The sequence below is a fragment of the Wolffia australiana genome, chromosome 14, assembly GCF_029677425.1.
Source record: "Wolffia australiana isolate 7733 chromosome 14, ASM2967742v1".
Classification (NCBI taxonomy): domain Eukaryota; kingdom Viridiplantae; phylum Streptophyta; class Magnoliopsida; order Alismatales; family Araceae; genus Wolffia; species Wolffia australiana.
Window position 1 is genome coordinate 2,887,501 of NC_135848.1, and position 13,241 is coordinate 2,900,741.

At 38.7% G+C, this 13,241-nt stretch overlaps 2 protein-coding genes across 3 annotated transcripts in view; both read left to right on the forward strand.

Annotated features, from left to right (window-relative positions):
- The window catches only part of LOC144712429 (Putative methyltransferase family protein), a 2,497-nt gene extending 2,447 nt beyond the window's left edge, over positions 1-50 (forward strand). For both annotated transcript variants that reach the window (XM_078586693.1, XM_078586694.1), the window contains exon 8: positions 1-50. This exon is cut by the window's left edge and continues 157 nt beyond it. The gene's annotated coding sequence lies outside the window, so the exon portion shown is untranslated.
- A 7,456-nt stretch (positions 51-7,506) lies between these two features.
- Positions 7,507-12,358, forward strand: EIF3C (eukaryotic translation initiation factor 3C). Its single transcript, XM_078586581.1, has 4 exons — positions 7,507-7,601; positions 8,191-8,247; positions 8,327-10,135; positions 11,261-12,358. The coding sequence occupies exons 2-4, from the start codon at positions 8,224-8,226 to the stop codon at positions 12,242-12,244; spliced, it is 2,817 nt and encodes a 938-aa protein (XP_078442707.1). The 5' UTR covers positions 7,507-7,601; positions 8,191-8,223; the 3' UTR covers positions 12,245-12,358.
- Positions 12,359-13,241: the final 883 nt, after the last annotated feature.

The following is a 13,241-nucleotide window of genomic DNA, read 5'->3' on the forward strand; positions in this document are numbered from 1 at the left end:
TTCGATTGTATTTCTTTTTCTTTTAAAGAGACTTGAAGTGATGATGCATATCCTGTCATTGCACTTTCAGAGCCTAAATTTTAGGGAGAGAGAATAGAGAGATGTGATAACATGTTGATTTAATGCATGAATACTAATTACTTTATTGGAACAGGATGCTAGACAGGATGTTGGGCCAAATCACTAGGATAGGATTGTAAGCCTTCCAATAAGAGAAGTACAAGAGAACCTACATTTTACAAAACTTAGGTAGAAACATGAGTTATAAGTAGAATGCATAATTGGAAACTTCAAAACCCCACTCCCCTCTTCCATTATCTGTAATCTTGTTGCTTCGCTCTCGCTCATAAATTCACACGATTTATCACCATATGTAGACTTATCAGCTGACTGTTAAGCACAGGGTTACATCAGCATGACATCGCACTGTAATAAGCATAACATATTTACTCATAGTTAGGAATCATGCAAAGAATGAAATTGGAATTATCTACTCCTTTTCTGATTATAACCATATAATTGTCTCCATTGATAATTTCATGCCAATATTCATATGATGTATTTTAACTTGGCATCAAACATATTAGCATGTTCAATCTATGGTATGTTCCAAAAACAAGACAAGACATCATTTTTTATGTTAGGCAAAAAAGTATTTTAATATGGAGCACAAGCTGTCAGATTATCGTCTTATAAATTTGGAAGTACTGTTTCTTTGAGTTTTAACTAATGTATGTTGTTGTAAGCTTTTAAAATTTTTAAATCCATAAAAAATAGGTTAATTTTATTTTGAATTTAATGTGGTACCTTAAAGGATACTATCTGAAGCAGTCGTAGAGAACTCATATATGAGTCAGTATTTCGATATCAGGTTCCCTAAAATATTCTCTTAATTATCCATGAAACAAATTTAGCTTCGAGGTCTATTAAAATAATAAAATTTTAATTGTTTTTATATCTGATATGTGCTACCATAAGTGAAGCTACATTCTCTATGTTCTCTATGTGTGTTCCTTTGTATTTATCTCATCAAGGTTAGGTTTCCCAGATCATTTGTCCCTTCCCCTTGACTTACCTAATTGTATGGCTTGCCTTAGTTGTCATTTATTAATTTTTGCCAAATTAATAAATTAAATTTTCCATAAAATATATTCCTTTGAATTTACATTTAAGTTTAGATCTAGCTAGTCATTTTAAAATTTTCCCAATGTATAGGGAAAATTTTGTGTTGAACCAATAGCCAGGAGTATGGTAATCCAAAATTTGAGTTAACATATATTGTTCAAGCCTCAAGTTTATACGACAACATTTACAAAAATTTCAAAGTACTTAGTATAGGGTAAGGGTTGAAACCACAAGGTGCATAAATAAAAAATTATAAATTGTAAATTTGTGTTCATATATATGTATATATATATATATTGAATCCACAAGGAGCATGAATGAAAATTGTAAATTTGTATTCAGATATATACATATATGTGGATTTTTAGGGTTATTTATTATTTTTGGGTTTTTCAAAATTTTCGAAGTATTGACTTCAATAAAAAATGAGACCATACTGATTAATAAAAATTTAAACAAATGAAATTAAATTCAAATCTATTTTGAATATTATAATAATTTAAATGTATTTTAGGATTTTTTGGGAACTTTCTACAATGAAACATTAAAAAAAACTTGGGTTTAGTTAAAATTTGGTTAAATTGGTTGGTTCAATTAGACCTAGTTGGTCTGACTCAACCTGGTTGGATCATCAGTTTTGCTAGTTGAGAGGCAACCAAACCAGTCGTTTCATGTGGGCATTATGACAATGATAGAAGCTGTATATTTAATTTTTTCACACAATTTGTGGCGCAGGAGAGCTTGACATCTTAGCTATCCTCTCAAAGGCTTGACAATAATAAATAAAGAGAAATTTTAAATGAAAATTATAAGAAATCTCACAAAACTCGTTGTCACTTTCTCATGGGAAGAGTGGTACTTTTTCTCCAACAACCTTGATCAGACTTGAACCTTCTCTCTCACGCTCCTTCAAACAATAATGGATACAAATTAAGGTAATTAGGGTTTAAATAGAAGTGACCTTCCTCTCCAAGCATTTAGAGTTGATCACAGGGGTCTGGTGGACTAGGATTACTTGATTTCCAATCACGATCCACATGCTTTCCTTCCCACTTCTTAAAATGGAATTTTCAAATTTAAAATGCGGATTAGCTCCACCATTCTTGCCTTTATTTTATATGGTTCTTAAAAAGGCATTAATTTGTATTCAATAATGAAATTCATGTGTATTTGGCATCTTTTATTATCTAGTCAATGGCTTGGGTTTGTTTTTCTCATCCAGGGCTTGTCTTGGACTTCTATTTTCCTTCCATTTGCATCCAAAATTCACCAAATCCTTGTATTTGAAATAAAACTCCAACTAGATATGTGAACATCCACTTGATAAGAAAGGTTATTCAGAGAAATGGTGCATAATGCAAGTGCAATATTAAAAATAAATTGAAAAAATAAAGTATAAGAGCATATTTTATGGATCTAATTTGATGTAACTAGAGTAAATTTTGGTTTTTATTTTTTATTTTTGAGACCAATGTAATTTAATTAAATAATTATAATTATGAATGCCGATGAATTTTTTTAGAAAATATGGGAGCAAAGGAAATGTATGTCATGTTTATCTTTTACTCTAGTTTGCGGCGAATCTATTAATAACTTACTTGATGTCCTGTCCCAAATTTCTTGTTCCCAGTCCAAAACTAACATGAGGACAGAGTCAATTAGGTGATATCCCTCTACATGCTCCTTGCATAAATTCCATGTGCTCTCTTTTGAGCGCCATCTCCATTGTTTGACCTTGTAGCTTTCTCCTCTAGGCCTCATCTTTACCATGCCTTGGGCTTCAGGTAGGACCCCAATATATATTATGTTGGATTGCATTCATATTTATGATATTTTATTTTAATAACCTAAATGGGAAGATTCAGTTGGATTTTTTTCTGAAATCCATGTAAAACTATAAATATTTTAATATATATATATATATGAATTTTCCTTGAAAATCACATGCATAAGATTGATTAATGGATATTTAATAATGCATAAACATTAAATAAAAACAAAAACATTTATATTTCCACATACTTGATTAATAAATGATTTTTATAAAAACAAATGGGACATGTAATTTAGAGAGTGTTAATGAAAATAAGTCACGTAATAAAATAAAACACACCAATTTAAGCCCCGTATATCACATATTAAAATTACCAATGCCTAATCTTGAAAATTACAATGATATATAATGATAGAAATGTATGAGAGAGCCCATAACTTGTGGGAAGTGCCGTTCAATCATCTTTTCAACTAAACAGCAGCCTTTTAATTTTATCTTATTAAAAAGTTGATACCATGATTCATTTTGGTTTGCATTATTTTGACTTATTTCTATTTTCCAATTTTTCTGATATCATTTAAATTTTAAATGCTTTGTAAAATACAATTTTTTATACTTATTTTACAAATATGTTGCGTAAATTAAAAGTAAAATTTCACTGTGAAATATTTAACTTCTGTATTTTTTGCAAAAAATTACATAAGTTTAATGACATTTTACCCGGATTCAGCAATTTACTGTTTTAAATGTCAGCTTTGAGTAACAGTGATTTATCGTGTTTGTTTATTATCAATGAGTTGTTATAATGTGATTCAACACATAAGATGTTATTTCATTTATCTCATTAGCATATTAATTATTGATACATAACATATAATTATCGAGGTTAATGCAGACATATAGAAAAAACACATCAATGCATGTACTATTTTCTTATATCAAAAGGGAAATCATTAATAGGATATTTCTATATATAAACTAAACACAAACATGTATAAATTATAACATATATAGAAAATTTTATCGTTCTTAGAATCCCTAGCATGCTTGCATTAACAATAAAAAACTTTATTGTTATTATATTAGTATGTTAGTTAACATACAATTTATTTTGAAACGTAAGTCATTATAATTAGCCGTATTTATGTATTTAGGGAGTGTTTGTCAAATGAAATATAATAAAACTTTAACAAACATATACATTTATGAAAATTGAACACTCTGATCTCATTGATACGTATGAAAATACCAGTTTCCGAACAATTTAATAAATTATCTGTTTATCTTATTAAATTTTCATATATTAGTATTTTAAAAGTCATTTGTGTTCAGACTCCGATTGCGACCAAATAATTAATTATGTGCATCTAATCTAATATAACTCATAACATTATTAATATGAGTGTTATCCTAATTTAGTAGTGTATAACTTAGTTAATACATCAATTTATATGGATTTATATGTTGTTTATTTCATTTTAATCATATGGATAAACCACGTCCGACCACTAATAGATAAATGATTTCACGAGAGTTTTTGATATTTTCCATATCTGATGTTCGATTGTTAATTATTTATTCGACCTTATTGAACGGTAAATTTAATCATAAAAAATCCATGCACGTCTAAACATAATTTTTTAATTGCTTTTTAGATGTATAATTCTGATATGAATTCAGGTTGAAAGAGTTATTATTTGCAGGTATTCATAGTAGTGAGTTTTCTCAAGATTTTTTTGTGTGCCTATATGTCATTTAAGTTTGCTTCTGGTGATTTTGAGTGCTCTTTCTCGGCACCAAAAATGAGGGCTCTTTGTCAATTATGTTAATTAAGGTGGAACCTTTTAGGATGGCCCAATCGGGCTTTAAAAATGATGGTATGCCCATATTTGATAATATTAAAATTGGTATAATTATTTTCGGGTTATGGGGCTATGGTTTGGTGCATGAAAGCAACATTCCAAGCTAAACATTGACTTGAACTTGATCTCTGAAATAAATTATACTTTATGTGACTTGTTGGGAACTCGCAACACCCTTTACTTGCTTATCGGGATACTATCTTCAGGCCATCAACTTGCATTGCCTCTAGAAGTATCCTCGCGACAAAAAGACTGCCAGATCTCCTCTCCTTCTTCTCAAGCTATTCACGAATACCTTCTCGATGTCCTCACCACCAAGATGCAATTGTGGAATGAGTTGGGAAAACATATAAATAAGGGTGGGGGGAATCTGGATGGCGTGGGCACCTAAAGTGGGTGACACCACCTTATTTAAACTTATTATGATCTTTTCAAAAAATCCTAACTAATAAATTATATATTCCAATGTTATTTAATCGTATGCATGTGATCCCATACACCCATGTATAAATGTGGTTAATAAATTTAAAATCCCAATAAACTTTATTAACCAAACTTATTGATTCACTATATCAACATATGTATCAATTAATCAATGAGCGATTTAACCAAATCGATAGGTTAAATATTCAACACATGGGAAGCTTAGCTACACCTCGTGCTATAAGATATATTTTAATACTTGAACCCTCTCATGGAACCTTTATTGTCATCAGTTAGCTTATATGTATAATCTTTCGTCAATGCAAGACTCCCAAATGACTGAGAGCACGGTTAGCCGTCAAACCCTAATCCATTAGTAGTGATGTGTACTAAAGATCATTGGAGAACATCTTCTATAATATCACTACTGCTTTGTAGAGGAATTTGATGCATCTTCTTCCTCTGGTCAATATCCTCTTATACCGAGGGCAAATGATTGTGTCTTGACCACTCGATCACTTTTGTGTATTTTTCACCATCTCTACCTAAGAAATGTTTGAATCACATGGTTTAGGACTCATGCCTTATTCAAGATATTGATGTCCATACACAATATGAACTTGTTGTCTCAAGCCAACATACCACTCATACCACAGTAATATGAATCAAACTTATTGACGACTAAACATAAGTCCTTAGTGTCTTCACACAAATGGCCGAAAGTTCAGCCATACTTATTGTATAAGTAAGATCTGATAGAGCTATTCTATTAAGATGACTTGGTGTCCATCTCGAGCATCCAACTATTATGAATATTTAGAATATACACTTAAAGATTAGTGGTGTTTGTATTATGAGCTCATCATGATTCATCGAGTCAACGGATGTATCATGCAAGAATGATAATGAACAAATATTCATTTAAATGATTTAATTAAAACATTGAAGTGCAGTTGACTGGATGACCACATTATCTCCATCGACTATTTGACGTGTCATTCTTCAGCATCAACAGTCATTATGATGCAAATTTATATTCAGGGAAGAATTGTTGTTGTACTTCATGGCTCAGTAAGCTATGGTAGGTTAATGAAGAGAAAGCTACATGTACCTTGTGAACAGATTTCTATAGTATATATTTTTTTCAAATGACTTTGGGTAAGGTATGATGATAAACCATTTTTAGGGTTTTGGTAAGTCTAAATGCCGAAGAGCCTATGTCTTGCAGGCCCTAAAAATGAAGCGATGATCTCAAAGAAAGACATGAGAACCGGGAAAAAAATGCTTCAATAGAAGAAACTCCCCTAAAATTATCCAACAGATAAAAACTTTTTAGAGAGGTTTTTTCTGCAGGTTGAAACTGTTTTTTAAATGTATATACTTCAAATTAGATGCATATTTTCTAGACTCCTTTAAAAAATGCCTCGAGTGATAAAGGGATGACGATTCATGAAATGTCATTTTTTCTCTTCAGAATAAAGACCTTGCCAAGATGTCTATCTTCTATCTAAATTATCAAAATGCCATGATCGCAGTAAATTCACAAAACCTTGGAAAAGTTCGTACACAATTCTGGAAATTTCTTTGCCATTTGAATTTTTTCCATAAAAGTGTCTTCAAATTCATTCGACATGAATTTCTCGTCAACTAGTGGATGCACGCATTCTAGGTAGTGAAAAATGAGTGGCATAATTAGGGTTTGACAGTCCCGATCCAGTCTGGGTTTTTAGCAAAGACCTAAACCATACCTAAACTTTGGTTATGACCCCATCTCGTTCGGCCCTGATCCGTTCTTATTCGGTCTCTGTCTGGTCTGGACTGGTCCAGTCTGGTCAGGTTGACTTGTCAATGTCAAAGTCAAAGTAGAAAATTTATATTCATTGTAATGTTAAATATCCTCTGCATCAAGTGGGTGCCCACTGATGGTCAAGTATATGACGTCTACCCTGAGCCCAATAGAAACCTCTCCCTCAAGTTGGATCTGATATTTTTAAAATTTTATATAACATATTAAGTAAATATTAAATAATATACTTCCCGTTCTGGTCCGGTTTAACCCTTGGACTGAAACCTGTTTGACAAACCGGTCCACCCTCAAATGGAGGACCCATGGTCTCAGTATGGTCCCGTCAAACCCTAGGTATAATGACCTCTACTAGATTTACCTTTACTAGATATTTTAGTCACTTCTTTATCACCAACCAATGATCAATCTGTTATTTCTCTATCTTTGCACTTAATATGTTGACATAAATATTATAAAGCCGGGGTTGAAACGTTGTTACAATAAAAAAAAGGGCTTACACTAAATTCTTACAGTATAAATACCAACCCGGTCCTCAATCCCTCATTGTTCTTCTGCGCCGCCTCCGCTTGCTGCGACGACCTTGGAGACAAAATCGAGCTCCGGGGGCAAGGTAAGTGTTCTAGTTGCGTTGCTATTCATTTAGATCGAGTTGTGTACAGCATCGCGAATGATTTGTTGTTCTTCTGGCGTTCTGTATAATTCGATTTCATCGCGATTAGGGTTTTCCGCCGGCGAGCGGTTTTTCTTCAGATTTCTTTCTTTAATCAAGTGAAATTTATCTTCTTCCCGATGATTTGATTATATATGATTGTTTGCACCAGAGGCCTTAGTTCAGAGCTGGAATAACCGTTCTTCTACCGAGGTTTTGTATAATTCGATTTCGTCGCGGTTCGGGTTTTCCGTCGACGAGCGGTTTTTTTTTGATTTCTGTGTATAATTCAGTAGAAATTACAGTCCTCTCAATGATTTGCTTACATGTGGTTATCTGCATAAGCTGCCGTAGTTCGGAGCAGGACTAATCAACACGAAGGCTTCCAGATTCTGAAGTAATCGTTATTCTACTGGCGTTTTGTTTAATTCGATTTCGTCCCGATTTGGGTTTTCCGTCGACGAGGGGTTTTTCTTCAGATTTCTTGGTATAATGGAGTACAATTTATATTTCTTTCGATGATTTGCTTACTTATGATTGTTTGCATCAGCGGCCTTAGTTTGGAGCAGGAATAATCAACACGATGGCTTCCCGATTCTGGACTCAGGTTCATCCATCGCTTCTACTCTTATCTTTTACTATTCTTCTTGTAATTCTCTTAATCTTGATGATTTATTCTTTCTTAGGGTGGTAGCGACTCTGAGGAGGAGGAGAGTGACTATGAGGGAGAGTCCGATAGCGGGCTCGGCGCCGGAGAGGGTAGCCGGGCGCAGACGAACAGGTACCTCAAAGGCACTAATGCAAGCGACAGCGAGGATTCTGATGGGCAAAGGAGGGTCGTCCGATCTGCCCGTGACAAGAGATTAGATGAAATGGCAGCCACTCTTGATCAGATCCGCAATGCGATCAACATCAACGATTGGGTCAGTCTCCAAGAGAGCTTCGACAAGATTAACAAACAATTGGAGAAAGTAGCCCGCGTGATCGAGGGAGACCGTCCCCCTAATCTCTACATTAAGGCCTTGGTAATGCTTGAAGATTCACTTGCTGAAGCTCTGGCTAATAAGGAGGCCAAGAAGAAAATGAGCAGCAGCAATGCCAAGGCCCTCAACTCGATGAAACAGAAGTTGAAGAAGAATAACAAGCAGTTCGAGGATTACATCACAAAGTACAGGGAGAAGCCGGAAAGCGAAGAGGAAGACGAAGAAGATAAGGAAGAGGAAGAGGAAGAAGAGGGTTCCGAGTTCGAAGAGGATTTGACGAGGATTGCGAAGCCCGACGACGAAGAGGAGGAGGAAGGCGAGGAGGAAGGCGAAGGCACAGAAGGGGGATGGGAGAAGAAAACGAGCAAGAAAGACAGGTTAATGGACAAGCAATTCATGAAGGATCCCAGTGAAATCACTTGGGATATCGTTGACAAGAAATTTAAAGAAATCCTGGCAGTCAGAGGCAGGAAGGGCACTGGCAGAATTGAGCAAGTTGAACAGCTTACTTTCCTCACTAAGGTGGCGAAAACACCTGCCCAGAAGCTGGAGATTCTCTTCAGCGTCATCTCTGCGCAGTTTGACATAAACCCGAGTCTCAGTGGACACATGCCCATCAACGTGTGGAAGAAATGTGTGGATAATATGCTGCTAGTTCTTGACATCCTCGAGCAAAACCCGAATATCCTGGTCGATGACTCTGTCGAGCCCGAAGAGAAAGAATCGCAGAAGGGAGCCGACTTCAAGGGAACGATCAGAGTCTGGGGAAACCTCGTCTCCTTTGTGGAGCGGCTCGACACGGAGTTCTTCAAGAGCCTGCAGTGCATCGACCCGCACACCAACGAGTACGTCAAGCGGCACCGGGATGAGCCGATGTTCCTCGTCCTCGCGCAGAACGTCCAGGGTTATCTCGAAAGGCTGGGGGACTTCAAGGGGGCGTCGAGGGTCGCTCTCCGAAGGGTTGAGCTCGTGTACTACAAGCCGCAGGAGGTTTACGACGCGATGCGTAAGTTGGCGGAGCAAAGGGCTGATGCCGAGGAGAGGGACGACGGCGAGGCTGGCGATGAGGGCGTCGTCTTTGAAGAAGAAATCAGGGGTCCTCCGCCGTTTGTGGCAGTTCCAGAGGTCGTTCCGAGGGTGCCCTTCTTCCCGGAGAGCAGCCGTGACTTCATGGATTCATTGATCTCTTTCATCTATGAACACGGGGACGAGAGGACGAAGGCCAGGACGATGCTCTGCGACATATATCATCATTCGATCTTCGATCAGTTTGCCGTGGCCAGGGATTTGTTGTTGATGAGTCATCTGCAGGATGGTGTTCAACACATGGATCGATCTACCCAGATATTGTTCAACAGAGCCATGGCCCAGCTTGGACTCTGCGCATTCAGGGCGGGTCTCGTTCCGGAGTCGTTTGGCTGCCTCTCTGAGCTCTACACCGGCGGACGGGTGAAGGAGCTGCTCGCCCAGGGCGTCTCCCAGAGTCGATACCATGAGAAGACCCCTGAACAGGTGCACGTTATTTCGATGAATTACTTGAAAAGTTCTTGCGGTGAATGAGATGCATTATTTAATTCGATGGGTTTTCTTAATGATTATAATGCCAGTGCTCTGTGTTGGAACATTTGAAAGCCGTGTTTTATTATGATTTTTCTCCTTCCTCTTCGGAATTCTCTATTGCGTTTTGGCTGAACTTTTTCAAAAAAAAAAAGTCTTCCGACTAAAGAATCCTGATTTTGATGATTTCGTTCCGTGTTTGCAGAGTTCTGATTTTGATGATTTTATATTAGCATTCTGTTGAGCCTCTCAATCTCAATTATAATGATTTTATAGTACCCATCATTTCACGATTGCTCATCCAGATTTAAAATTTCTTACTGGGGACCATCCTGCTAGCTTTTACTGCATCTATTTTCTTCTTGCCGAAGGACAAGACTAATCGGTAGCATGGTTTAGTTTGGACGAGATTATTTGCGATTTTTATCTCCCATGAAAATGTGGAAAATAATTTAAATGTATTTTAGTATTTTTTGGGAACTTTCTACAAGAAACAATAAAAAAACTTTGGGTCAGTTTGTTAAATTCGGTTAAAATTGGTTGGTTCAATTAGACCTAATTGGTCTTAGTCAACCTGTAAAAGCTGTGCTTTATTGTGATTTTTCTCCTGCCTCTTCAGAAATGGTGTAAGCATTTTTCTTTTATCTTCCGGTTGAAGAATCTTGATTTTGATGATTTCATGCCGTTTCTTGCAGAATTTTGCATTCTATTGAGCCTTCCGCTCCCAATCATGATGATCTATTTAGTACCCATCATTTCATACTTGCTCATCCAGATTTAAAGTTTCTTACCGGGACCATCCTGCAAGCGTTTGCTGCATCTATTTTCTTCTTCCCGATGGACAAGATTAATCAGTAGCTTGGTTTAATTTGGACGAAAATTATTTCCGATTTTAGTGTTATCTCCCATGGATTTTTCCTCTGAAAACTGCAGGACCGCCCTGCAACATTTTATCGCCATTTATAATTTTTACTTTCAGATTTAACAAGGTAAATTAAGACATGGTTTAAACTGGATCAGCGCTCTGTGGGTTTTATTTATGCTTAACTAGGCAATCAATTTCTACTCTAAAAATCACAGGAGAAGTTGGAGAGGAGAAACCAGATGCCCTTCCACATGCACATCAACCTGGAGCTTCTAGAAGCGGTCCACCTCATCTCAGCCATGCTTCTGGAGGTCCCCAACATGGCTGTTAACTCTCCCGACTCGCGGCGGCGGGTCATCAGCAAGACGTTCCGCCGCCTTCTCGAGGTCAACGAACGGCAGACCTTCACCGGCCCCCCAGAGAACGTCCGCGACCACGTCATGGCCGCCGCCCGTGCCCTCACTCACGGCGACTTCCGCCGCTGCGCCGACCTCGTCTCATCGCTCGGCACATGGAAGCTCCTCCGGGACCAGGAGTCGGTCCTGGCCGTGGTCGAGGCCAAGATCAAGGACGAAGCGCTGCGGACCTTCCTGCTAACCTACGCCGGCAGCTACGAGTCGCTGAGCCTGGACCGGCTGGCGGCGATGTTTGAGCTCGACGGGCCGCACATGCACGCCGTGGTCAGCAAGATGATGGTCAATGAGGAGCTGCAGGCCAGCTGGGACCAGCCCACCGGCTGCATCGTCTTCCACAATGTGGAGCCTAGCCGGCTCCAAGCGCTGGCCTTCCAGCTGACGGACAAGCTCGGCATTCTCGCCGAAAGCAACGAGAGGGCCTACGAGGCGAAGACGGGCGGTGGCCTTGACGGTCTTCCGCCGCGACGCCGCGGAGATGCCCAGGACTACGGCGGCGGCGGCGGGGGCGGTAAGTGGCAAGACGGGTCTTTCGCCTCTACAGCCGGGAAGTCTGGCCGATCTGGGTACAGCGGCGGCGGAAGATACGGGGGTGGCGGCGGCGGCGGTGGCGGGTTCTCGAGGGACCGGCAAGCTAGCCGTGTCGGCGGCGGCGGCGGCGGGGGTTACCAGGGCGGTCGATACCAGGATGCTTACGGGAGGAGCCCTTACCAGACAGCGACAAGAGGATCCCAGCTTGAGACCTCTGCTCGCATGGTGAATCTCAGCAGATCTGCCAGAGCCTAATCAGCAAGCATCATCTCTCTCTCTCTCTCTCCTCTTGTTTGGGGAAATTGAGGATTTCAGTTTTCTGGACGATTCGGTTTCTTTTTTATTTGGAATTTTTTGGGTCTTCTGTAACTGAGGATTGAACTTTCGAGCACAATCATGAATTTTCCAAACTACAGATAATTTAACAAAACAGCCAGAGAGAATGAATATTGTTTTATTGAGATAAAATCGAACGGATACATCGATCCGAATTACCCGCGAAACAAGGAATTCAATCAGTTTCTTTTCTTTCTAGAATTTTTTGTAACTGAGGATTGAATTCTGGAGCACAATTGAGGTTCATCGGTGTTCATGATTTCACACCGCAAACTAAGAATCATATAACAAAACAGCCAGAGAGATTGAATACTGTATTATTGAGATAAAATCGAACGGATATATCGATCCCAATTACACGCGAAACACGGAATCCCAACACGCCGCGAATTCAATCAGTTTCTTTTCTTTTTGGAATTTTTTGCTCTTCTGTAACTGAGGATTGAACTTTCGAGCTACAATTGAGGTTCATTGGTGTTCATGATTTCACACCGCAAACTACGAATAGTATAATAAAACAGCCAGAGAGATTGAATACTATATTATTGAGATAAAATCGAACGGATAAATCGATCCCAATTACACACGACACACGGAATCCCCCACGGCGCAAATTCAATCGAGAGATCGACTCGAAGACGAGGAAGAATCAGGAATTGGGGATTTCTCGAAAGAGATCTACCGTCGGGCGCCGAGCCTGGAAGCCATGAGCCGGGAGAAGCCGAGGCGGAAGCTGGAGGAGATCTGAGCGGTTTGGAGGTTCGCCTGCTGAAGAAAGGCCTGCAGCGCGGCCACGAGAAGGCTCAAGCTTCGCACCGGCGGCAAGTAGAGCATCAGCGGAGCCGCCGAGAAGGCGACGGCGAAGAGGAATTGAAGCATCTCTCGCTCGTCGACGAAACCCTAGCTCGATCGAAGA

What these genes read in the sequence shown, in the direction of transcription:
- EIF3C (XM_078586581.1), top strand. Translation starts at nt 8,224, where the DNA reads ATGGCTTCCCGATTCTGGACTCAG. An exon ending in CTTCCCGATTCTGGACTCAG is followed by an intron (nt 8,248 to 8,326) that starts GTTCATCCATCG and finishes ATTCTTTCTTAG; the next exon opens with GGTGGTAGCGACTCTGAGGA. An exon ending in ATGAGAAGACCCCTGAACAG is followed by an intron (nt 10,136 to 11,260) that starts GTGCACGTTATT and finishes TAAAAATCACAG; the next exon opens with GAGAAGTTGGAGAGGAGAAA.